This window comes from Oryctolagus cuniculus, chromosome 8 (assembly GCF_964237555.1).
Source record: "Oryctolagus cuniculus chromosome 8, mOryCun1.1, whole genome shotgun sequence".
NCBI lineage: Eukaryota > Metazoa > Chordata > Mammalia > Lagomorpha > Leporidae > Oryctolagus > Oryctolagus cuniculus.
The window spans coordinates 109,071,357-109,097,151 of NC_091439.1; the positions used below are offsets into that span (position 1 = coordinate 109,071,357).

A 25,795-nucleotide genomic window follows, 5' to 3' on the forward strand; every position below is an offset into this window, starting at 1 on the left:
GTTCAGCAGCGGAACCCAAATGCATTCGTGCCTCGTGTCCGGCGCTCAGGCCCCGGCCCAGACGCTTTCCAGAGCAGCGCGCGGGGCCCGGGGCCGGGCTCAGGGGCGGCACCGTGTCCTTTCTGCTCCCGGGAAGGAAGCACTGGGGACTCCTCATGGTGCGGTCACAACCGGCCACCGTGTGCGTGGTGGTGACAGAACAGAGTCGATTACAAGTTGCCTAAAGGGTGCCCTTCCCGTATCAGTACGTGCTGCCTGAACCCCTGACCCCGCGACATCGGGCGGCGCCAGAGCAAGGGTGCACCGAGCCGGGCGGGACGACGGGAGAGGAGAGGAGCGAGGTAGGCAGCGCCGGAGTGGACCCGCCTGGGAGTGGGCCGCGAGCTCAAGCTGCACAGACCCACACCAGCCCCTACAGCACAGATGACCCGGGACACACAGGAAGCAACGCCAGTACTGGGCGTACCACTTTTATTTACATCGCAGCTATGTTACACTCTTTATTCAATATAGAAAAAATATGAATACATTCATAGTATTCTTTAATTTGGTAACTCCACATTGTCAAATATTGACTGTTGCTATATTGGGTGTCCTACCCAATTAAAAAGGAAGCGTGGACCGGCTGACAGCTGTTGCTGGGTCTACTACTGGAATCACACCGGTCTCCCTAGCAAAGATCTGAGATTAAACTGCTTACTAGACAGGGAAATCTTTTTAAAAATAGAAACCAATTCATTCTTTCCCCAAGAAAAATGTTACAACAAACAAAACACCTCAGTGATCAGGAGGGAACGCACACTCCCGACAAAGCCTGCGCTCTGGACAGGAGTCGTGGGGGCGCCCGGACCCCCGCGCCCGGGGCAGAACGGGAGCCGCACTCGCATGATCTCGCCGCGGCAGCGGAGCAGCCACACGCGGAGGGAGCTGGGTTTCTTCCACACACCCAGGTCAGCACAGAATCAGTGATTATCTTTGGGACATAATACTTTCATTAACTGCAGCAAACTCACAAATCAGCGCTACAAAATACAGTATCCCCATCGCTTTTAGTCGTAATGTACACTATGTACAGACAGACAAGGGCCACCTGCCTTCCCTTAGAACTCAATACGGATGAGCGAGTCTTAAAAACCAGAATCGGGACTTATAAATAGTGCGGAAAATGCGAACGCCAGAAACACGATGCCTCCTATGATTGTCACTGGAAGAGAAGAGAGGAAAGTTAGAACGAGCGAGGGTCTGCACCCTGCCTGCGCGACTCCGCGGGGCGGCCCGGAAACGGCTGCCCTGGAGGGCCGTGCGGCCCAGCTGTGACGTGAGTGACGTAAGGTGAGGCTTCCCGCTGAGACCAGCACAGTCCGCACCTGCAGTCTCCACCCACGATTCCTAGTCAGACACCAGTAAAAACCAGAACTTCCTCCACTAGCACAGTGCTCCACTGCTTAGGGAGCTACGCTGCCGGAGCCGGAGCCGGAGCCGGGGATGTGGTGTGGCGGGTTAGCATCCCATGTGGGCACCGGTTCGCGTCCCGGCTGCTCCGCTTCCCATCCGGCTCCCTCCGGCGGAAGAGGGCCCGAGTGCTTGGGCCCCTGACCCAGAGGCGGCTCCTGGCTTCAGACGGGCCCAGCACTGGCGGTCATGGCCATCGGGAAAGTGCACCAGCGGATGGAAGATCTGTTTCTCCCTCTCTAACTCTGCCTTTCAAATAAAAAAATCTTTAAAAAACTAACAAAAAAGCTACTCTGCGTCCCACAGCGCTCCAGGTCCCGCGGGCGCGTCAAGGCACGGCAGGGCTGGCGTGGGCGCCTCGGCCCAGACGCCACCACCGGGCACCGCCGCTCGCATCTCGGCTGTGCAGCCGGAGACTCACCGGTTCTCACGGAGATTTTCTGGGCTATCATCCTGCCCCCGATCACCGCCAGGCCGGTGCACAGGCAGTGGCCCACCGTGCCGCCCACCGCCACGCCGTAGGGGTCCTGGAAGCGGGCAGAGCCAGCGTCAGTCCAAGACCAGGGTGGGAGGGGTCCCGAGGGAGGCGGCTCTTCAGCAGCGCTGGGGCGGCCGGGTGCGGGTGCGGGTGCGGGTGTGACTGGGCGAGGGAGGCTCCGCCACCGCCACCGGGACCAGGCGGCCCTGAAGACGCGGGCGGGAGGGGCCTAGCGGGGGCCGGCGGGCGAAGGATGGGGCGGCGCGGACAGCAGCCCAGGGCCAGCGCACCGAGTGACCCCTGTGGGGAGCCCGCGGCTGGGGAGGGCGGGTCCCTGTGCTGAGCGGGGCGAGGCGCCACATCCCTGAGTCGTGCCTGTGTAGACGGTAGCTTCTCAGACCGCCAGAGCACGTGTCCGTGTGGAAGCGATCCTTGAGGCGCCCGCGTCCGCGCTGTGGGGAGGCCGCCCCTGCCCACGCAGCAGCGTCCGGTGTCGGGGCGCCGCCGGGGAGAGCCGCAGGGGACGGCCCAGGTGCTGGGCCCTGCGCAGACTGCAGGCTCCTCGGCAAGACGAGGGGGCGCCAGCTGCCCGGCGACACTCACACAAACAGGGAGCGGCCACACCCGTTCTCTGCAGCAGGGCTCCTGGGGCCGGGCCGCCCTCGCCCGCCCCCCCCCCCCCCCCCCCGCTGCCTGGGCTCGGCTCAGCCCGCGAGTGGGAGGCTCGGCGCCCGGCGCCCCCCCTCTGCGGCCTGCTAAGGCGGGGAAGCAGGTGCCCCGCGGTGGCCGTACCCGCTCTCTAGGCCTCCTCTGTGGGAGCTGCCACGGACCGGGGTCAGCGCAGTCGGGGGGGCTGGGGCTGGGGCCGGGGCGCCCACGTGGGCTCCGCGGGTGTGGGCTCCCCTCACGGGGCCGGGGCCGGGAGCCCGGGAGGGAAAGGCTCGGGGGTCACTGCTGTGCCTCCTCCGGGCACAAGGTCCCACAGCACCCACCTCGCGCGCGGCCAGCACGATGGTGGTGAGCTGGGAGCGATCGCCCCACTCGGCCAGGAAGGTGAGCGTGAGCGCCTGCAGGAAGACGGGGGAGATGAAGTGCAGCCACTTCTTGGGCGGCACCGCCGCGCCCGCGCCGGCTTCCAGGTCCGGGCCGTTCAGGAGCTTGGCTCGCTGGAACTACAGCAGGTCAACAACAACATGAGCGGCAGCACAGCCACCGGAGCGCCTGAAACCGCGAGTCTCGCTTCCGCGCCCGTCTGAGTCCCGGGCCGGGAGCAGCTGCACCCGGGGGAGCCCAGCGCTGCGCCCGCCCGGCGCCCTCGTGGCCTCTCCACCCGTGCTCTCTCCACTCGCGGCCTCTCCACCCCTGCTGTCCTCTCCACCCGTGCTGTCCTCTCCACTCGCGGCCTCTCCACCCGTGCTGTCCTCTCCACCCGTGCTGTCCTCTCCACCCGTGCTGTCCTCTCCACCCGTGCTGTCCTCTCCACCCGTGCTGTCTCCACGGAACCAACGCCGCCTCCCCCGGGCTGCAGGCCAGCAGCCGCGCCTCGCCCCCGCGTCCTCTCACGCACGCACACCAGCAGGCTGCGTGGGGTCCCCGCGTGTTCCCGGGAGGCCCTCGGGCCGTCCGCGGGCTGCACTCACTTCCTCGTCCTTCCTCTTGAGCTCCGCCTGCACTTCCTCCAGTTCCTCCTGGCCCTCGTCCGGGCTCATCTTCAGGCCTTCGCGGAGCATCCGGATGCCGAAGATGGCGAACAGCGCCGTGGACACGTAGTACGTGTACACCCTGGGGATGACCGTGGTGGCGTAGCCGAACAGCACTGGAACAGATGCGGGCGTGGGTCAGCGGACCGAGTGCCCGCGGGCCGACCCCGCACTACCGCCCGCTGCTCCGCACCGCAGCGACCTCGGGGCTCGCCAAGGCCCCGCCGCGGCCCCCCACGTCTTAGACTGTCGGCGTGTGGGTGAGCCGGCACGGCAGACCCTCCCAGCTGCCGCGGGGCGCCCGCTCGGACCCCGCTCGGCACGGCCGGCCGGCTGGGGCAGCACGGAGGGGCAGGCCGCTCCCCCCACGACAGCCCACTCCACTCTAACAGGCGCCACTGTGGATCTCTCTGGCCCCTCCACGGGGTACTTCTCTGTGTGGGCGGCCCCCACTCAGGGCACAGGCACTGAGGCCTCGCTGGCTCTGCCCCCCATCAGGAATCTCACTTTACAGAGAACAGTCGTGACAAGGTTCTCACGGTGTGACCCGATTCTGTCCCCTGGTAACTACTGTAACTACACCTCGTGATGAAAACACCCGTCCCCCCGCACACCTACTCAGCACCCACGTAACTCAGGACCATGTCTCTGTTGGTAAGGAAGACGACACTTGCCCAAGTTACACAACACTGATACCTGCAGCCAAATCACAAACCCAAATCCTGTGAAACACATCAGCAGTATCAACTCAATCACTAAAACTCAAACTCCTGGAGGCCCAGAGGACACTGTCGGAATAAATGAAATTACTCTGCTTCACCGGCTCTAGAAAGAACGTATGATCGGAGAGGCGGAGAGGGGGAGGGCCACAGCAAGAACCTCCACTCACGGTTTATTTTATTTATTTGTATTTTTGAATTGATTTATGTATTAGAAAGGGTTAGAGAGGGAGAGACAGAAATCTGCCATCTGCTGGTTCACTCCCCAGATGACCGCAACAGCCAGGATGGGCTGGACTGAAGGGAGGAGCCCGAAGCCTCCTCCGGGTCTCCCACATGGGTGCAGGGGCCCAAGTGCTTGGGCCACTTGCTGCTGCCTTTCCCAGGGCACAGCAGGGAGCTGGATCAGAAGTGGAGCAGCCAGGACTAGAACCGGCGCCCATACAGGATGCTGGCTTCACAGGCGTGGGCTTTACCCACTATGCCATGACGCCGGCCCCTGGTTTACTCTTCAAACGGCTGCAATGCCAGGAGCTGGGCACTCAGTCCAGGTACCTGAGCCATCGCCTGCTCCCTCCCAGGACACCCGTGAGCAGGAAGCTGGACAGGAGCAGAGTCGGGACTGGAACCCACTGACAGAAGACGCAGGTGCCCAGCCGGCATCTAACCCTCGGCCAGACACCTGTCCCAGCAGCTCTTCTAATACAATGAGTGCAACGGCTGCAAGTCTGTCTTACCAAATGTGTAACCACATACATAAACTATTCACTATCATGCCGCGAAATCGAAGATTTTAAAGTCATGTCTAGAAATGTAGCAAGCCCACGCCTCCACACGCATCTCTGTGAATTATTACATTTACTTGTGTGTGGTACACTCGAGAACATGACACTTCCTAGCTCTGTCCACTGGAAAGGCCAAGAAGCAAAGACCTCCCCCAGCCAGGAGCCCACCCGTGCCCGGATCTGGGGTTCTAAGGCCATTCTCCCCCACAAGGCTCCCCCAGGCTGCCCAGGACTGGGAAGCAGCAGCGCGGGATGAAGCTGCAGTTCTTGTCACAGGGACGGGGCGGCCCCACTGCCCTGGGCCGAGTCAGCAGAGCAGTCCAGTGATGAGTTACAAACTCCAGGGTCTCTGCTGACCGCGCGCAGGCACACACGTGCGGCTCGGAGGGGCGCTCTGGCCCGCCACTCAATTCCAGAGCTCGGGGACTGCGAAGTTGCCATTTTACAAGCATCCAGGGAAGGCTGATGCCAGGTCTCGGGGAAGTGACGCACGGTCGTGCGGCGTCCCCCAGGCTGCCAATCAGCTGCCAGGACGGAGCTCTCGCCCAGGGGAGGGACGAGCAGCACCCGTGACACCTGGGCACCTGGACAGACACGCCTCCCCGAGGGACACATCAACCACACAGCCTCTCGGTCGAGGCCGCGGGACCTCCACCTAATCAGAAGGATCAGGGGGACAGACGCAGAACGAGAACCTGCCCACGGAGGGGGAAGGCAGGGAACGGGACCAGTGTTCCTCACGACGCTTGCGTGTCAGAAAGCACAGGAAAGGAGTGGAGGGGCGGTGCTGTGTGCAGCGGGTTAAGCCACCATGTGTGACGCCGGCATCTCAGAGACCAGCGAGTCCCGGCGGCTCCACTTCCAACCCAGCTTCCTGCTGATGGGCCTGAGAAGGCACTTGCGCCCTTACCCCCCACCTGGGAGACCCCAGTGGAGTTCCTGGTTCCTGCTGCGGCCTGGCCCATCCCGGGCTGCTGCGGCCATTTGGGAAGTTAGCCAGCAGACAGAAGATCACTCGCTCTCTATCTCCTCCCCTCTTCTCCATCACTCTGTCTTTCAAATAAATAAATCGATTCTTAAAAAGAAAAAAAATAAAGCTATACAAATATTTCAGGTTAAAAGACAATAATTTAAGAATGAATGTAGCAAAGTTAAAAAAAAAAAGAACCTCCTAAACTGAGATTTCCCTGTCTCCAGATCATGTGCGAAGCTGCAAAGCTCCTTTCCTGTATGGCTGATGACTTCCCACTGCTCTCGACAAGGGCAGATGTTGCGAAGCTGTCAGCTGGTAGTCGCTACAGGTCACTGTGATGGCCGCGCGGTCTCGGCGCCTAACTCAGGGGTTCTGCGCTAGCGAGGAGACTTCCTTCCATCTCCTGCTGGCGTGAAGCTTCCCGGTCCACACATCTACTGGGAAGAGGATCAGCGTTGATGCCAAACCGGACTTCATGCCAGCAACATTCACCAGCAGAAATAAACAAATGTTACAAAAAAAAAGCAGCCCTACCATCTCATTATACAGTGCATTTCCAGTTTTTTAAAAATACTGGGGCCGGCGCTGTGGCGCAGCAGGTTAAAGCCCTGGCCTGAAGTGCCAGCATCCCATATGGGCACCGGTTCAAGTCCCGGCTGCTCCTCTTCAGATCCAGCTCTCTGCTGTGGCCTGGGAAAGCAGTGGAAGATGGCACAGGTCCTCGGGCCCCTGCACCCGTGAGGGAGACCCAGAAGAGGCTCCTGGCTTTGGATTGGCACAACTCTGGCTGTTCGGCCATCTGGGGAGTGAACCAGCGGATGGAAGACCTCTCTCTTTGTCTCTACCTCTCTCTGTAACTCTGTGTTTCAAATAAATAAAATAAATCTTAAAAAAAAATGTTCATTGGAGCTGGCACTATGGCATAGTGGGTAAAGCCACTGCCTGCAGCACCGGCATCCCATATGGGTGCTGGTTCAAGTCCCAGCTGCTCCACTTCCGATCCAGCTCCCTGCTAATGCACCTGGGAAAAGCAGTAAAAGATGGCCCAGGTTCTTGGGCCCCTGCACCCACGTGGGAGACCCAGAAAAATCTCCTGGCTCCTGGCTTCAGATCAGTTCAGATCTGGCCATTGTAGCCATTTGGGGAGTGAACCAGCGGATGGAAGATACCTTTCTCTCTCTGCCTCTCTGTAACTGTGCCTTTCAAATAAAATAAATCTTTTTAATAAAATATTTATTTAAATTTGTGACATATTTGGTCACCTGTGTACTTATAATACCATAAAGTTAAGATTTGGAGACGTAAAGGTGATTAACTCAGTCTCTCCCTCTCTAACCCTGGATTTCAAATAAATGAAAAAGGAAGGAGGAGAGAAAGAGAAAGAAAGTCAGTAAGTTGTATAAGGCAAGGCATGCAGTGAGCTCTACAGAAATGCCTCACTGCTGCGCAGCCGCATGAGGGGCACAGGGCGATCCTCACTGCACGGACAGGGAAACAGTGCAGAGCGGAGTAACTGCTCCCAGGAGCAGAGTGGACCTCAGCTCGCGCCTGACTCCATGGGACGCTCACTGTTCTGCACCGACCATGAGCCTGGAGCATCTCAGCCGGGGAAAGCCAGGTGCAGCTGCTCCAGGCTGCGCTGACTTCCTCATCGTCAGACCAAGCAGTGAAGCCGGCACCCACACAGGGCGTCCCAGGACCCCTCACCCTACCACAGCGGCGAAGGGCAGCTCGGCGAAGACGTTTCTGTTACTGGTCGGCTCCCAAACGCCTTTCAACAGGAAAGCATGCCATACTCGGGCGCTGTTTCTAAAACATCGAATACAAGCAAGCCTGCCTGAGGTGGGAGGACAGCGAGGACTCTAAGGGGTCAGGATGCCGCATCACCCTAGTGCCTGGGCGTTGGTTCCCGACTCGGGCTGCACAGGACGCCGGCCGCTGGGTCTCCACCACCCACGTGGGAGACCTGACCCGAGTCCTGGCTCCTGAGCTTTGGCCTAGCCCAGCTCCGGCCACTGTGGGCAACCGGGAAGTGAACCAGAAGACGGAAGCTCCTTCTCTGTCTGCCTTCAAAGAACAAACAATCTGGCCTCTCTGGAAGTGTAAGTCCAATGCCTAAGTTCTCGCGCGAGTGAGGTGTACTTCCGCCCTTTTGGCTCTCTGAGCACCACCATGGCGGCTGGCAAGAACGAGCGCCTTACGAAAGGCGGCAAAAAGGGAGCCAAGAAGAAAGTGGTGGACCCATTTTCTAAGAAAGACTGGTATGATGTGAAAGCACCTGCTATGTTCAACACAGGAAATATTGGGAAACACTGGTCACGAGGACCCACGGAACCAGAACTGCGTCTGACGGTCTCAAGGGTCGTGCTTTTGAAGTGCGTCTTGCTGGCCTGCAGAACGATGAAGCTGCATTTAGAAAATTCAAACTGATTACTGAGGATGTTGAGGGCAAAAACTGCCTGACTAACTTCCACGGCATGGATCTTGCCCGTGACAAAATGTGCTCCATGGTCAAAAAACGGCAGACCATGATTGACGCTCATGTTGATGTCAAAGCTACTGATGGCTATTTGCTTCGTCTGTTCTGTGTTGGTTTTACCAAAAAATGTAACAATCAGATCCGGAAGACTTCCTATGCTTAGCAGCAACAGGTCCGCCAGATCCGGAAGAAGACGATGGAAATCATGACACAGGAGGTGCAAACAAATGACTTGAAAGAAGCAGTCAATAAATTGATCCCAGACAGTATTGGCAAAGACATAGAGAAGGCTTGCCAACCTACTGATCCTCTCCGTGATGTCTTCGTTAGAAAAGTGAAGATGCTGAAGAAGCCCAAGTTTGACTGGGAAAACTCACGGAGCTTCACGGAGAAGGCGGCAGTTCTGGGAAGCCACTGGGGATGAGACAGGTGCTAAAGTCGAACGAGCTGATGGCTACGAACCACCCGTCCAAGAATCTGTTTAAAATTTAGACTTTAATAGTGACAAATAAAATGTCCTATTTGTGAACAAAAGTGTAAGTCCAGAGTTCTTAAAAAAAAAAAAAAAGTAACAAGTGTATGGATCTTGACTGAGAAGGGCGAAATTCCATCTTAAAGTATGATCTGGGGCTGGTGCGGCACAGCAGGTTGAGCTGCCACCTGCCGTGCCGGCACCCCATGCAGGGCACCAGTCCAAGCCCCGCTGCTCTAATTCAGATCCAGTTCCCTGCTGAGCCTGGCAAGGTGCTCGGACCCCACCACACACACAGGAGGCCCGGGTGGAGTCCTTGCTCCTGGCGTTGGCCTGGCCCCGTTGCAGCCAGCTGGGGAGTGAACTAGTTGATGAAGACCCCTTTCTGTCTCTCCCTATCTGTCACTCTGCCTTCCAAATAAATAAAATAAATCTTTTTTTAAAAAGTGCCATTTGGTTGCTAGGAATTATGTACTGAAAAATGTACCTGGGTATATTTTTACTACATTCTGTAATGCAAACCAAATTCCAATCGAACTAGTTGAATGCCTCAACAACGACTCCATGCCTCCCACCATGCTTTGTCCTTCACTCAGAAATTCATGGTGGGGGAACAAGCGCACTCACCTGACAAGCAAGTCATCAGGCCCAGGGCCAGCATAGCGCCGGCCATCACGGTCAGCCGGTGATAGCGCATGGCCATGATGGCCGCTATGAAAAACGTCTTGTCACCCAGCTCAGACACAATGATAACTGATATGGCCGCCACGAACGCATGGATAAATCCCAAGTTGGTCTGGGTTGCTGGATCTTCTTTATTGGTGTGAACTGCGGCTGCTGGGGTAAATCCTTTCTGAAATAAAAAAAATAAACAAGTTACCTTACAAAAAAAATCATTTAAATTTTTTTTTGCATGTGGACCAGATTCCGTGTTTGTTTCCTGTCGTGGGCAGTAGACTCCTGCGTCACTCTGAGAGCACGGCATGACAGCAACCTCTGAGGATGGCTGCTGGGATGCAGACCTACACGCAGTTCTCCAGACAACTGCAGAGAGACTACAGACCGGCCAAACCCACTTTAAATCACCTTATTGTCTAAGTGCTTGTGATTGGAGATTCGGTTTTCAACTATGTTGATTAGCAACCTGGGAATACCCAGGTACAATTATCAAACATTCAAGTAGCATGAAGCCCACAGAAATTTCATTAACACTTTTCAAGGACAAAAACAGCATCCAGAAAGCTAAACAGGGTGCCAACAAGCTACAGCAAGACTCGCTCGAGCCCCGGTGAGCCTTAATATAGCTGCACATATGGATGGTCCTACACTGGTCTAAAAAAAACCTAGAACATAAAGAGGCCTAATAAAAGACAAACTAGAGGCTGGGTTGCCGTTAGGCTGAAAATGTAACAAAGCTCCCAAAAGGCAACACGCATGGGTCTAGGAGTGAGTGGCCAGCCCACACCAGTGTCACGGCTCAGTCCTGCCCCTGGTCTTTGCCAGGTCTGATGGAGGTTATGCCCCCTGGGGATCACCTGATGGAGGAGGCCTAAAACCAGAGGCTGGGAGCTACTGCTGGCCACAGCCGGCCTGCATGACAGGAATGCTTTGATATTATTAAGAGGTTGTCAAACTAAAACAGTGGGAGGAGGAAGGGAAGGAGGAAGGCTACGTGACAGAGACCTGATACAGTCTGCACATGTGGCCTGCAAGACCTAAATAGAATATGTACTATGGGGGCCGCCACCTGCAGTGCGGCATGCCATATGGCCCCGGTTCTAGTCCTGGCTGCTCCACTTCTGATCCAGCTTCCTGCTATGGCCTGAGTGCTTGGGCCCCTGCACCCACATAGGAGACCTAGATGAAGCTCCTGGCTCATGGCTTCACCCTGGCCCAGCTCTGGCTGTTGTAGCCATTTGGGGAGTGAACCCACAGATGGGAGACTTCTCTCTCTACCTCTTCCTGTCACTCTACCTTTCAAATAAATTAATCTTTAAGAAACAAATTTATTGTCTGGGCCAAAGAATGTCTGTCAACCCAGGTTCTAAACAGTCATCCGAGAAGCCAAGAAGGACAGGGGAGCTGTGTTCCACACTGGGACAGTCTGTGTATGGCTCCAAGGGGCAGAGCTCAGAGCCACAGCAGGCAGGTTTCCCCAAGATTTCCACCTCAAGAGAACCACCTGATGCTGGAACGGGCTAATTCCCTTCTTGGAGTCTGACTTCCAGAGAATTCTGTCTGTAAGTTCACTTACAGGAAGCGGGCCAAACAGCTCTCAACCAGAATTATTATTCTCCCAGGGGACACTGGGCAATGTTCACAAAGTTTTAGTTGTCACAACTAAAACAGAACTGCTGGCAGTTAACGCGCAGAGGCCAGAGTGCGGCTGGGCACCCCACAGTGTACCAGCCCCTACCACAGAGACCTGTCTACCCTAAATGCCAACAGGACCCAGGTTTGATACAGGATAACCAGGCAGGGAGTCGGACCTGGGTGAGCTGGAATTCTTGCCAGTCCTGCAACGTAAGTTCTGTCAGCTTGATACACCCACCTTCCCAAGAAGCACCTGGGTCTGGGACCTAAAGGAGGAGACGCCATGGTGACAATATGGTGGTCCTGTAAGAATCCCAGAAAGCTCTATGTATGCTAAGGCTCGCTGTGCCAGTTACGCAATGAAGGCACCACCCCCACCTCATACAAGTGGCTGAGACCTAGCAGGAGGTCCCTTTTTAAAAAAAAAAAAAAAAATTATTTATTTTACTTGAAAGTCAGAGTTACATAGAGAAAGGAGGAGAGGCGCAGAGAGAGAGAGAGAGAGAGAGAGAGAGAGAGGGAGGGAGGGAGGGAGGGAGGGGGGAGGGAGGTCTGCTGGTTCACTCCCCAATTGGCCACAATGGCCAGAGCTACACTGATCCGAAGCCAAGAACCAGGAGCTTCCTCTGGGTCTCCCACATGGGTGCAGGGCCCAAGCACTCGGGCCATCTTCTTTTTTTTTTTTTTTTTTTTTGATAGGCAGAGTGGACAGTGAGAGAGAGAGAGAGAGAGAGAAAGGTCTTCCTTTGCCGTTGGTTTACCCTCCAATGGCCGCCGCTGCAGCCGGCGCACCGCGCTGATCCGATGGCAGGAGCCAGGATCCAGGTGCTTTTCCTGGTCTCCCATGGGGTGCAGGGCCCAAGCACCTGGGCCATCCTCCACTGCACTCCCTAGCCATAGCAGAGAGCTGGCCTGGAAGAGGGGCAACCGGGACAGAATCCGGCGCCCCGACCGGGACTAGAACCCAGTATGCCGGCGCCGCAAGGTGGAGGATTAGCCTATTGAGCCACGGCGCCGGCTTTCGGGCCATCTTCTACTGCTTTCCCAGGCCATAGCAGAGAGCTGGACAGCGAGTGGAGCAGCCAGATTTCCAACCGGCACCATGTGGGATGGCTGATACTGCAGGCGGCAGCTTTACCTACTACACCAGTGCCGGCCCTGGGAGGGCCCTTTTTGACCCAGATCACACTTGGAGGTATTACGCTCTCTCACACGCCCTCTGGCCCACTCACAATGGGTATTTCTCCATGTGGCTTCTTGCTCACAAGTGCTGACTCTTTTAAATAAACCCTGTGCTCACTTGTGCACTACACTATGTCACCGCCCAGAGTTCTCTGTGGGGCCAACAACCTGGACTGGACACTTCACTTCTAAGGATCTCTTCCAGCTCCAGTAGCTTCTCTTTAATTGTTAAAACTTAGGGATCGCCGGCACCGCGGCTCACTAGGCTAATCCTCCACCTGCGGCGCCGGCACACCGGGTTCTAGTCCCAGTTGAGGCGCCGGATTCTGTCCTGGTTGCCCCTCTTCCAGTCCAGCTCTCTGCTGTGGCCCGGGAGTGCAGTGGAGGATGGCCCAAGTGCTTGGGCCCTGCACCCCATGGGAGACCAGGAGGAAGCACCTGGCTCCTGCCTTTGGACTGGCGCAGCACTGGCCGTAGTGGCCATTGGGGGGTGAACCAACAGAAGGAAGACCTTTCCCTCTGTCTCTCTCACTGTCTAACTCTGCCTGTCAAAAACAAAAATACAAAGCATGGGAATATGTAGTTTTGATCACCATGTGTTGGTTTTTTAAAGGAAAACATTTTCTGTTTGAGCTCAGAGCCATAATGGTATATATTTATTCCGGAATTTCAGATCCTGAAATTTTACAATCTTGTTTCTTTACATAAAAAGTCTACCGGGGGGCGAGCACTGTGGCAAAGGATGTTGAACCATCACTTGGGACGCCCACATCTCACATCCGAGTGCTTGGGACAAGTCCTGCCTCTGTTTCTGCTACCGACCCAGGCCCCGGCTCCTGCTCCTGCTCCTGGGAGGCAGCAGACAACGGCTCAAGTACTTGAGTCCCTGCCACCAATGCGGGAGGCTCCTGCTTTGTCTCGGCCCTTCACCCTGGCTGTTGTGGGCATTTGGGAGTGAACGGGCAGATGGAAGATTTTCTCTCTTCTGCTCTGCCTTTCAAACAAGTACAAAATGTATAAGCATACAAAAGTACATCCAGGAGGAAAATGGTGTCTTAGAATCCAGTTGAAATGTTTAATTTTTAGGATATTTAATTCACAGGATATTGGAAGAGAAAGGAAGCCCGTTTGTAAGGAACACCAGCACAGATGAACTAAAATTGCGATGCACAGAGCTAGGGGCCTTAGACTGGCAGCTGCTTATTCAAGAACCAGCTGCCAAGGCTGCAGGTCGTTTCTGAATTGTTAAATTCCCCCCAGTTGAAAGCAATGGAAGATCCCCCCCCACCCCCCGCGGGAGACCCAGAAGACGCTCCAGGCTTCTAGCTTTGGATCCATTCAGCTCCGGCCTTTGCAGCCATTTGGGGAATGAACCAGCGGATGGAAAACCTCTCTTTCTGCCTCTGCTCTGCCTCTCTAACTCTGCCTTTCAAATAAATAAATAAATAAATAAATAAATAAAATTTTTTAAAGATTCCCCCCAGTTTTTAACTCAAAGGTCATGTCTGAGTAACACTTACAATTATTTGATCTTTACTGTGGAATTTTGGAATAGTTTATGTCAGATGTTAAGGAACAACATGCACACTCCGGATGATTTATTCTTATCTTTCGCCAGAGCCCTTATAATAAGTACACTTTTATTTTACTTTATCCAAACATATGTTCCTGGACTTATTTTGCTTTTTCATCTCTTAGGTACTTGGAGATTCACAGGCTTTTTTAATTTTTATTTATCTGTGGCTGGCGACGCGGCTCACTAGGCTAATCCTCTGCCTTGAGGCGCCGGCACACCGGGTTCTAGTCCAGGTCGGGGCTCCGGATTCTGTCCTGGTTGCCCCTCTTCCAGGCCAGCTCTCTGCTGTGGCCAGGGAGTGCAGTGGAGGATGGCCCAAGTGCTTGGGCCCTGCGCCCCATGGGAGACCAGGAGAAGCACCTGGCTCCTGCCATCGGATCAGCGCGGTGCGCCGGCCTCAGTGCACCGGCATTGGAGGGTAAACCAACGGCAACGAAAAGACCTTTCTCTCTGTCTCTCTCTTTCACTGTCCACTCTGCCTGTCAAAAAAAAAAAAAAAAAAAAAAAAAAGATTTATCTGAAAGGCAGAATTAGAGAGGAGAGAGGTATCTTCCACTCACTGGTTCACTCCCCAAATGGTCACAATGGTTGGGACTGGGCCAGGCTGAAGCCAGGAGCTTGTCCAGGTCTCCCACGTGGGTGCACAGGCCCAAGCACTTGGGCCATCTTCTGCCGCACATTAGCAGGCAGCTGGATCGGGAAGTAGAGCACCCGGGACTCAAACCAGCTCTCACAGGATGCTGGCACTGCAGGTGGTGGCTTAACTTCCTACGCCACAGTGCTGGCCCCAACTGTTAAGTTTTCTGTCTAGCCTAAGGAAAGAGAGCTCTCTCATCTGCAGCACCGCACAGCCCTATCTTTCAAAGTCCACGGCACTACTACCTGCGCACCCAGGGCAAGCAAGAACCTGGGACGCCAGTGTCCCATATCCAAGTCCCTGGCTTTGAGTCCTCTCCATTCTGGCTTCCTGCTAATGTGCACCCTGGGACACAACAGATGACAGATGATGGCTCAAACAGTTGGGTTCCTGCCACCCATGTGGGAGACCTAGATGGAGGTCCAGGCTCCTGGCTTCAGCATGACCCAGCCTGGGCTATCGTGAACATTCAGAGATGAATCAGTGGACAGAAGATCTTTGTCTCTCTGCCTTTCAAACAAATATTTAAAAAACAAACTGCACTCCCACCATACTCAGATTAAATCTCTAGCTCTATATGAGTTCCCCGGCTTCTATTTCAGCTCCGATCACCACAGACTAGCCTTTCCTAATTCCTAATTTCTAATTCTCAATCGCTGCTCTGAGCTTGGCTATACTTTAACACCTGGGAGGCAGTGTTCCAGCGCAGTACCAATTGTTGTGTGCTACAGAAAAATGAGGCATCCCACATTATGATGTCTCGCCATATTGATAAGACACACATTTAAGGATCTGGGTTCCTTACCTTCTGTTTCAAATGTGGAGATTCCTGAACCTGTCCCTCTCAGACATCTGGAGATACCATGCTTTACTAAATATACTAACTCCAAAGAGAATACCCAGATAATCATTGTAGCTTTGCCATCCTAACAATGCAGGAACCCCTGGGATGGCTGTGGTTTTCTTTTCCTGTTCAGAGTAAAAACACACTCCTATTGTTCTCCACACAGATGCCACCAGGGCACTGAAGACCACACAGTAGGCTGAGCCTGCACAACAAAGGTGAGGTCAGTAAAAACCCATCTGGGGTCTGGCACTGTGGCTCAGCAGCCTGAGACACCATCGGCATCCCACATGGGCCCCAGTTCATGTCCTAGTTCCTCCAATTCCGATCCAGCTCCCTGTTAATAGCCTTGGAAAAGCAGAGGAAAATGGCCCAAGTGCATAGGTGCCTGCACCCACATGGGAGACCTGGATGAAGTTCCTGGCTCCTGGCTTCAGCCTGGCCGTACCCTGGCCACTGTGGCCATCTGTGAGTGAACCAGCAGAGGGAAGAGTTCTGTCTCTCCCTCTGTCTCTGTAGCCCTTCACTTTCAAATATTCTTTTAAAAAAAAAAAAAACCCTCATCACTTAGATATGCATTCTTTGTGGTATGTACTATACAATACAATTTTGTAGAATTTAACTAGGAACAAATTCTGCATTCCTAGCCTCTAACTGGATTATTTTTGTTTATTGATAATATTTTCTGCTCCAGTAAAATTGATCAGCAGTCCTATTTTTAGTGTCTGCATAACTGAGTGTTTTTTGTTTTTGTTTTTTTTTTACTTATCCAACTTTCTGCTGATGACCTATGTTACAATCAGTTGTATGTCCCACCTTGCTAAGCTATACTCCATACCCCTTGTTGTTGCAACAAAGCTATTTGTGACTGTAACACAGTCAGCTGCCTTCAGGTAAGAGAGATTATCTGAGATAATCTGGGTCCACTGTATTCAATCACCTGAAAGTCCTCAAGACCAAAGCAGAGTTTCCCTGGAAGAAAAAATTACAGCCATGACAGCAGCTTCAGGCCAAGCCTGAGAGTAAACCTTGCCCACTGCGATGACCCACCCTACAGATAACTAGCCCCCCAAATTGCCAAATCCTTGCAGAAAAATCTCTTCACCCTGCATCTTCAAAAAAGCCTTACAGAATGTCCTTACTTAGGGAGGGGCATACAGAGAAAAAGGGAACTCGGGTATTGAGAGAGCCAGGCCATTAGCAGAGCATCACGGAGGGCCGTGTCTGGGGGAGATGGCACCATTCACGAGCTCCTAACCTACATGCCAGGGGTTTCCACAGGCTCTGCTGCATCTGATACTCAGGAGTCAAGCAGAGACCAAAACCAACAAGAGAGAATCAACTGCGCTAAAGTCGCCGAGCAAAGATGGTAAGGAGTAACGGTGCCAAATGAGAACTGAAAAAGACCCCCAAATTCAGCACCTCACTAGACACAGACAACCTTCAAAAATGGAATTTCAACAAAAAAAAGCAGAGCCTTTAGCCAAGCCATGAGAGAGGAAAGCAAAATGAAAAAGCAGCTAACCCACCAGTTAAAATTCGGCTTAGGAAACAACAGAAGCCAGTGAAGTCAAGGAGGGTACAGTAAGTGGCTTTTCTTCTTTCCCCACAGCAGAAATCTGTGAGCGTGTGGCAGCAGCTAGAGAGGAAGCGACGGAAGGGAGGAAAGGCCGGAGAAGGGGAAGGAAAGCACTGGAGGTCAGAGAACAGGCACAGGCCACAGCACAGGCAGGAGGTGGAGGAGGGATGATGGCAGCACTCAGGTGCACGTGGGAGGGCTGGGGGAATGCAATTCCAACCTGATGTTCTACACGCGGACAGGGGGCATTACACCACAGCACAGATGAAATACCAGAGTTTTTCTAGGTGCAAATACCACTATTTCAATATTTTAATGTCTGAAACAAATTATTTACATCTTAGAGCAGGATCAACAATTTGCAATTAAAAACAAAAACTTGTTGCGTAAAACTCTCCTGATAGTTAAAATGTTAATTCAAAACTGAATTAACATTCAGTTTTGGGTCCGGCACTGTGTTGTAAGGAGTTAAGCCGCTGCCTGCAAGGCCAGCATCTGATACGGGTGCTGGTTTGAGTCCCGGCTGCTCCATGTCCCTTCCAGCCCTGCTAATGCTCCTGGAAAAGCAGGATGACCCAAGGGCTTGGACCTCTGCTCCCAAGTGAGGGACTCGGGTGAAGCTCTGGCCTGGCCCAGCCCTAGCCGTTGCAGCCATCTGGGGAGTGAACCTGCGGACGGAAGATCTTTCTCTGCAATTCTGCCTTTCAGATAAATAAGCTGAAAAATTATAGACTTTTTTAAAATTCCCTCATTTAGAAGGCATTCTTTTGAACTTCCATGATCCTCAAGAGGAAGATGAAAATGACAATCAAGAAGGAAAGTAGCGCCTGCTCCAGCTCTGGAGTTCAAGTGAACACAAGGTGACTACTGACACTGTTCAGACACTGCCTTGGAGTCTCCAACTGTACACGATGGCGCGGAGACGATGCAGACACCTGCTTTCTGACATCTACAGCTTGCTACCAAGAAAAGGACCGATGTCTGCCGAAAAAAAAAAAAGTTGCTGGACACAAGCAGTCAAACAAGAGGCGAGACTATCTGAAGACAAAGGACTCAGGAAAATGCTCAGAATCGCCTTGGAACTGCCTCAACGGTACTGATCAAATCAGAGAAAGCTTTTCCAAAACTGATTACTAGTATCCAGGCAGAAAAGGCTTTTCTGAAGCTGTAAAAATGTGCACAAAAATATAGATGCAATTTAAACAATGACACCACGTATAAACCTGGTCTCATAACCTGGGGCTAACAGCCACTTGCAATACCAGCATCCCATATCGGAGTCCTCCAGCTACTCCACTTACAATCCAGATTCCTACTAATCCTACCTGGAAAAGCAGTGAATGATGGCCCAAACACTTGGGGCTCCTGCTACCCACGTGGGAGACCATGATGAAGTTCCTGGTCCCTGGCTATGCCAGCCCCAGACCTAACTGCTGTAGCCATCTGAGCAGTAAACCCGCAGTGGAAGATATCCCTGTCTCTTTCTCTGTCATTCTACCTTTCAAATAAATTAAAAAAAAAAAAAAAAAAATTAGGGCTGGTGTGTGGGGAGCAACCCGGACTGGACTAAGTTACTGGAATTAAGACTTATTCTATGCATCTGCTCTCCCACAATATGGCGCTGGGAGAGGAGAAAACAGCTTCTACGCAGCTGCCTCTTGCCAACTTGAGTGATGACCTCCAGGAGCTGATCCTGCTCCTGATTGGAGGAGAGCAGCGTACTCGGCGTGTGGGCAGCCGAGTTGGGATTGGCGGAGGAGGACTATAAAGGAGGAGAGAGACGGCATGCACCAGGAACATCTAAGGGGAACATCTATCTGAAGGAACACCTGTGCAGCCCCCGAGAGAGCCGGCCGGCGGTGTGCCGCTCCCCCGCGGAAGTGGGGAATGTGGCAGGGGGAACCGCCCTTCCACGGAGGTGGAAGGGACGGTAGCCAACCCGGGAAGAACCAGCAGCAAACCCGGGAAGGGCCGAGCAGACAAAAGAACAGCGCAGGGTCCTGTGTCGTTCCTCCACGAAGAGGGGGAGCGACACCGGTGCTGTGGCATAGCAGGTAAAGCTGCTGCCTGTAGTGCCAGCATTCCAAATGGGTGCTGGTTTGAGTTCCGGCTGCTCCACTTCTGATCCAGCTCTCTGCAATGGCCTGGGGAAGCGGTGGAAAGCTTGGGTCCTTGGGCCCCTGCACTTGTGTGGGAGATGCGGAAGAAGCTCCTGGCTCCTGGCTTCAGATCGGCACAGCTCTGGCCACTGCGGCCATTTGGGAAGGGAACCAGTGGATGGAAGATCTTCTCTCTCACCTCTCTGTAACTCTGCCTTTCAAATAAATAAATAAACCTTTAAAAAAATTCAGATACAATATTATAAATTTTCACTATTAAATCTTTGTGAATAACTTAGTTGTTTTTCAACTAATTTATTTTGGTTAAGGTCTCTTGTTAATTCATATTAGAATACATATCTAAATAGGTAGGTGTTTGGGGCAGTGGTTAAGACTCCAACAATATGGGAGTGCCTGACTGAATCCCAGACCCTCCATTTCCAATCCAGCTCTCTGTTTAACACAAACCTGGGAGGCAGCAGATGAAGGCTCAAGTAGTTGGGCCTCTCCCACCCACATGGGAGAACAGCATGGAGTTCCAGGCTTCGGGCTTCAGTCTGTCCTATCACTGGCTGTGGGCATCTGAGGTGTGAACCAGAAGATGCATAGCATTCTGTCTGCCTAAAACTATTTTTAAATAATATATATTAACAATTACATTTTAATACTTATTTTAATGTTTTAAAAGTTCTATGAATGTTACTGGTTTTTTTTTTTAATTTTTTGACAGGCAGAGTGGACAGTGAGAGAGAGACAGAGACAGAGAGGAAGGTCTTCCTTTTTGCCGTTGGTTCACCCTCCAATGGCCGCCGCAGCCGGTGCGCTGCGGCCGGCGCACCGTGCTGATCCAAAGCCAGGAGCCAGGTACTTATCCTGGTCTCCCATGGGGTGCAGGGCCCAAGTACTTGGGCCATCCTCCACTGCACTCCCTGGCCACAGCAGAGAGCTGGACTGGAAGAGGGGCAACCGGGACAGAATCTGGCGCCCCGACCGGGACTAGAACCCGGTGTGCCGGCGCCACAAGGTGGAGGATTAGCCTATTGAGTCACGGCGCCGGCAAATGTTACTGTTTTGTAACGTATAAATGTGTACACACTTGACATTTGCTAAGTGTACTTAGTTTCACTGATCTTTAAACTGTTGTAATTATAGAATACCACCAAATAAATTCAGTAACACATGCTCCTTTGTTCCAAGGCAACTGTGAGTAAAGAAGAGAATCTTAACTGGGAAGAGATCAGAATTAGGGTGGACCTGGTGAAGGTAGGACTTCAGCTTAACCAAAATGGAAAAAGTTTAAAAAAGAAGATCCAAGTGATCAACAGCACTTTTCCCCCGTGGGTTTGTAAAGCAGGATTTAATGCTGACTGTTAATTCACAGTGAACTCCCTCTACTTCTTGACCTAACTTGAAAGAAGCACACCTATATGCAACGCCTGTGAGAAGTGCAGTCCCCTTGTAAAGTTCCCGTGAGATCCGACTGCATTTCCCAGACTGCCGAACAGCGAAAGTGAGATTTTCCTCTCGGTGTGCCACGTCCACTCTCACACTGTAGCATACAAACACTAGAGTTAAACATCCTATCCTCTGTGTGTAGCTGCAAAGCCAGCCATGCTGAACCCTCAATTCTGTGGCCAGGAAACTGCACTCTGATCACTTCTTTTTTTTTTTTTTTTTAAGATTTATTTATTTACTTGAAAGTCAGAGTTACACAGAGACAAGAACAGACAGAAACAGAGAAAGGTCTTCCATCCATTGGCTCACTCCCCAATTGGCTGCAACAGCTGGATCCATGCCAATCCAAAGCTAGGAGCCAGGAGCCTCTTCCAGGTCTCCCATGTGGGTGTAGGGGCCCAAGGACTTGGGCCATCTTCTACTGCTTTCCCAGGCCACAGCAGAGAGCTGGATGGGAAGTGGCGCAGCTGGGACTCAAAATGGCGCCCATAGGGGATGCCGGCACTGGAGGCGGCGGCTTTACCTGCTACGCCACAGTGCTGGTCCCTCTGATCACTTCTTACCACCAAGCACCAAGCGGACAGAAAATGTCAGTGACACTTTGGTTCTATCCTATATACCAGTGCCTGGGTCTGAGTCCCAGTGCCATCTTCCTGCTAATGTGCGCCCTGGGAGGCAGAGCAGGCGATGCCTCAAGGACCTAAGACCCTGGCACCCAAGAGGGAGACCTGGATTGAGTTCCCGGTTCCTGGCATCGGCCTCAGCTCAGCCCTGGCCACTGTGATCAAATGGGCAGTGAACCAGGACAGGAGCTCTCTGCGTCACCCCCTCTCAAATTTAAAGGAGAGAAGAATCATGCTATACCGTGCCTACCTCTTCCCTCCACACTCCTAGCTGTTAAAACATGCTTATTTTCATCTATTTGAAAGGCAGAGTCACACACACACACACGGGTTGGAGGGAGGGGGAGGGAGGGAGGGAGAGACAGACAGAGAGATCTGCCATCTGTGGTTTCACTCCCCAAATGCCCAGCCAGAGCTGGACCAGGACAAAGCTAGGGGCCTGAAACTCCACCTGGCCCCAACATGGGCGGCAGGTGTTCAAGCACTTAAGCTGCCTCCTGAGATACACCAGCAGGCAGCTGGACTGGAAGCAGAGGAGCCAGGACTCCAAGCGGCACTCAGATGTGCAATGCAGGCAATACGGGACATAGGCCCTGGCTTAATCCACTGCTTCACAGGACCGGCCCATCGCGCCCCTAGTCTTAAAGACAAGGATCACTGGGCTGTTTCTACTGTGGTCTGTATTCTGTGTCTAGATTTTTGTCTTAGCTTTCAAAAAAGGGCATTGACATATCCATCACTATTTTTATCTTAAAAATCACAGTATGACTAAAATTTGGGACAAAATGTCTGGGAAATTACATATTCATAATCTCTCTACACACAAAATTCCTTTTACTCAAAATGTTATTAAAGCAAACTTCTGAAATTGAGTTAAATGTCAGGGGGCTACATGATGAACACTAAGAACAGTTAACAAATCAGCACGTTAGTGGGCTGAGCTCGGTCAGTTGAGCCTGGAAGTGACAACAGGGCAGGGAGCATGGGAGCCCCACTCCTGCACACCCAGCGCACGGAGGCAGGGCAGGCGGGCAGGCAGAGGGGAGATGGCAGGGGAGCCCACTCAGCCTGAAGACCCTGGTCTGTCTCGGGAAATGATCGCACTTCCTATGCACTCTGGCCTGGGGGCACCTCTCTGTAACCACAGGGCATTTACCACTTGTGAGTTCCAAGGCTTTCCTCTCTTCTTACAAGCTCCAGTTATGGGGCCCATGTTGTGGCGCAGCTAGTAAAGCTGCCACCTGCGATGCTGGCATCCCCTTTGGGTGCCAGTTTGAGTCCCAGCCGCTCCACTTCCCATCCAGCTCTCTGCTGTGGCCAGGGAAAGCAAGATGGCCCAGGTCCTTGGGCTCCTACACCCACACTGGAGACCCAGATGAAGCTCCTGGCTCCAGTCTGGCCCAGCCCCGGCTGTAATTCTGCCTTTCAAATAAATAATTTCATCAAGTGGATTCTTCAGCAACTTAAAAAGGGGGAGGGGCTTGGACAGATTCTATGAAAAACAGGGTTTTCTTGGTTAAATTCATATTTCAGCCATTTAATATTTACATTTAATATCAGATATATACTTGCGATCAAATACTTTATTTCATCCCTAGGAAATCATTCAATAAACGCCAAGAACAGGCCAGGTCTTAGGGCAAAGACAAAGCTGGCGGGGGCAGACAAAGCACGACACAGGAGAGCCAAGGCAGCAGCATGTGTGTGCGGACACACCGCAGGACAGAAATAAAACCCCACTGCTGTCCCACGCGGGGAGAGCGAGCCAGGCAGCAGGATCAAAGCCCTGTGTCAGCACGCCAGCCAACCTACCACTTAAAATCCACTAACAAAGTAAGTGGGTCAGGTGAGTTCTGGCATGACACAGCGAAGCTGAGGCAGAGCTCTGGACTCCAGTGCTGGTCCTGTTGAGAACTAGCTCGGTCTCAGTGACATTAACCCACCACTCCCAAACCTAGCCTCCCCCGTCCATCACGGGAAACCGCACCTGCTCCACCTGCCCGGCAGCGGCGGGGGTGGGGTGGGGTGGGGTGAAGCGGGCCCCCAGAATCAACCTGGCTGTAGCTTTCAAGTCCCAGCCCCTGCCTGCAGGAACTCCTCGTGCCTGCCTCCAGTCAAGGGGACTGCATTAGCTCTCTAGCCTGACCACTACGTGTGGACAGCTCGAATTCTCAGAAAGCTGTGCTTAGCGAAAGCGAAATCGGCCTCTCAGAAATGTGTACCCTGGTGGTGGTGGGGGGGACAAGGCCCACAAACCACGTGGTCTGGCCGGGCCCCAGGCGAGCCAGGTGGCCCTGAAAGTGAATAGACCCACAGCAGGTTCCTTTTTACCCGGATGACTAGGTATGGCCCACCAATAAGGATCTACATGTCCTAAGGGCCTCTGGCAGAACAAGGATCCCCAGCCCTGCTCTAAGCCTACAGAGAAACCAGAACCACTGGGAAACCAGAATGACGCCCAGGGAGAATTCACCCCGAACCCGGGAATATTCGGGAGGACGCCAGGGACAGAAGCCATCTGGGCTTCTTGGCGAGAGGGTTCTGACCCGCAGGACTGGGGGGGGGGGGCTGCTGAGAGCAGGGGGGGGTGTTCCAGAGAGTTCCGAGTACAGCATCTGAGCAGGACAGCGGGGCTGAGCAGCCGGGGGCGGGTCAGGAAGAAGCCGGAAGACCCATCCTGCCCAGGAGCTGGCCTGGAGTCAGGACCCGGGGGCCGCCCGCGGCAGACTTCCAGGAAGACGGGAGCACTCGGGCCGCGCCTGGGAGGAGCAGGCGCCGCGGGGTCCGCACGTGGCCCGGGCCCCGGGGGCAGGGGGCCAGCCGGTCGGCACTGGCTGGGAAGCCGGCCGCCCCCTCTTTCCAGAAGGGCACGCCAAGTGCAGCGTGCCGCTTCAGTCCCACGGGCCTGGGGCGCTGTGTCGGGTCCAGGTGCCCCCCTCCCGCGCGAGCCCGGGCGCGTCCAGGGAAGGGACTCGCCGGCCTCAGCCCCTGCCAGGCCAGCTGCCCTCTCCCAAAAAACTTCCCGCTCGGGATGCGTATTCCCGGCGACTCGGCCACTCATCTCACCCCGGGCGCGTCGGCTCCGGGGCAGCATCTCGGCGCCCGGGAGCTGAGGGCCAGCGCGCCCCCACCCACCCCCGGCTGGCCTCGCCGCGTCCCTTCCCCCACCGGGAGCCGAGCGCGGCCTCCCCTCCCCCGCGGCCGCGAGCCCGGGGACCCGGAGCAGCCGGCTCCGCGGCCGCCCCGCCCTGGCCCGCTCACCTCGGCCCGCGCCGGCTCGGGGCCCTGCGCGGCCGCGGGCTGCGGCTGCAGCTGCTGGGCGGGCGCCTGCGGCTCGTTGTTCCGGCGGCTGAGGTCGTCGTCGGCACCGGCCTGGACCCCGGCCGGGGCCCACAGCAGCGGAACCAGCAGGAACAGGAGCAGCCCGGCCGCCGCCATCCCGGCCGCCGAGCCGGCCCTGCGCGGGCGCCACACGAGGAAGTGCCGGCGCCCGGGAGCCGCGGCCACGAGCAGCCGGCACCACGCGAGAGGCGTTCGAGGAGCGCGTGAGGCGTAGCTGCAGGCCCGCGTCCCTCAGGCGCCGGCTCGGCCCGCGGACGCGACACGGGACTCCGCCAACCGCCTCAGCGCGGCCACGCCCCAGCGCCCGGGGCCCGCCCCCTGCCCGGGGCGGCCTCCCATTGGCCCGGCGTCCGCCCCGGCGTCGTGACGTCCTCCGACAGGTTGAGGTGCGGCCCGCGCGCTCCTCCCCTTGGGCCCGGCGCGCGGCAGGTACCGGCGTCGGCCGCGGCCGCTTCCCGCGTCCGTGCGCGCAGCCGGGTCTGCACTGCGGGCCGGCACCTCCGGCCCGGTCCCCGACCCTCCTTGCCCTCACACCCGGCCCTTCTCGGCCGGCAGAGCAGGTGGGCGCCCCTGGCTACGTGGCGCTCGCCTGCGGGAAGGGGCCCCGCACCACCAGCGGCGCGGGGACGGTCCTCGGCCGCCCGACTGCTCTGCCTCAGTTTACCGGCGCTCGCCCCTGGGCCCCAGACGTCCGCCGCGCCCTGCTCCCGCAGTGCCTTCCCGGCGGTGTGCGTGTCGCCCCCGCACCTCAGAACCGACCGATGAGGACTTAGCAGGATGCGGCTGGGAGAGGGCAAGGCCAGGAGCCGGGCCGGGGTGATGGCTTAGGCCTGGGAACCCCTTTCACGTCTGGGGGAACCAGGCTCAGTGACCCGAGCTCAGAGGAGAGCGGGGGAGCGCCGCGAACCACGTGCGGGCGGCGGCCTGGGTCAGGCAGGCTCCCGCGTGGGCCGGTCCTCGTGTCTCAGGCTCCCGCGTGGCCAGGGCCTCGTGTCTCAGGGTCCCGCATGCAGGTCCTCGTGTCTCAGGCCCCCGCATGCTCAGGCCCTCGTGTCTCAGGCCCCCACGTGGGCGGTCCTCGTGTCTC

The 25,795-nt window shown here is 55.0% G+C and overlaps 1 protein-coding gene and 1 pseudogene across 2 annotated transcripts; one reads left to right on the forward strand and one right to left on the reverse strand.

The window, feature by feature from the left end:
• Positions 1 to 444: 444 nt before the first annotated feature.
• On the reverse strand, positions 445 to 25,006 carry TMEM165 (transmembrane protein 165). 2 transcript variants are annotated; one of them, XM_008267854.4, is made up of 6 exons: positions 24,628 to 25,006; positions 9,686 to 9,911; positions 3,571 to 3,746; positions 2,923 to 2,997; positions 1,874 to 1,979; positions 445 to 1,204 (listed from the first exon to the last, which is right to left on the reverse strand). In XM_008267854.4, the coding sequence occupies exons 1-6, from the start codon at positions 24,802 to 24,804 to the stop codon at positions 1,128 to 1,130; spliced, it is 837 nt and encodes a 278-aa protein (XP_008266076.1). In that variant the 5' UTR covers positions 24,805 to 25,006; the 3' UTR covers positions 445 to 1,127. The 2 variants fall into 2 exon arrangements, with proteins under 2 accessions (XP_008266076.1, XP_002717127.1); XM_002717081.5 differs by having other exon boundaries at positions 2,923 to 3,102; positions 24,628 to 25,004.
• On the forward strand, positions 7,917 to 10,697 carry LOC100349938 (small ribosomal subunit protein eS1 pseudogene; annotated as a pseudogene).
• Positions 25,007 to 25,795: the final 789 nt, after the last annotated feature.

Coding starts and splice junctions, on each gene's coding strand:
- TMEM165 (XM_002717081.5), bottom strand. CDS start 24,804: ATGGCGGCGGCCGGGCTGCTCCTGTTCCTGCTGGTTCCGCTGCTGTGG. Junction 9,912..24,627: donor CCGAGCCGGCGCGGGCCGAG/GTGAGCGGGCCA, acceptor TTTTTATTTCAG/AAAGGATTTACCCCAGCAGC. Junction 3,103..3,570: donor TCAAGAGGAAGGACGAGGAA/GTGAGTGCAGCC, acceptor GACCTGCTGTAG/TTCCAGCGAGCCAAGCTCCT.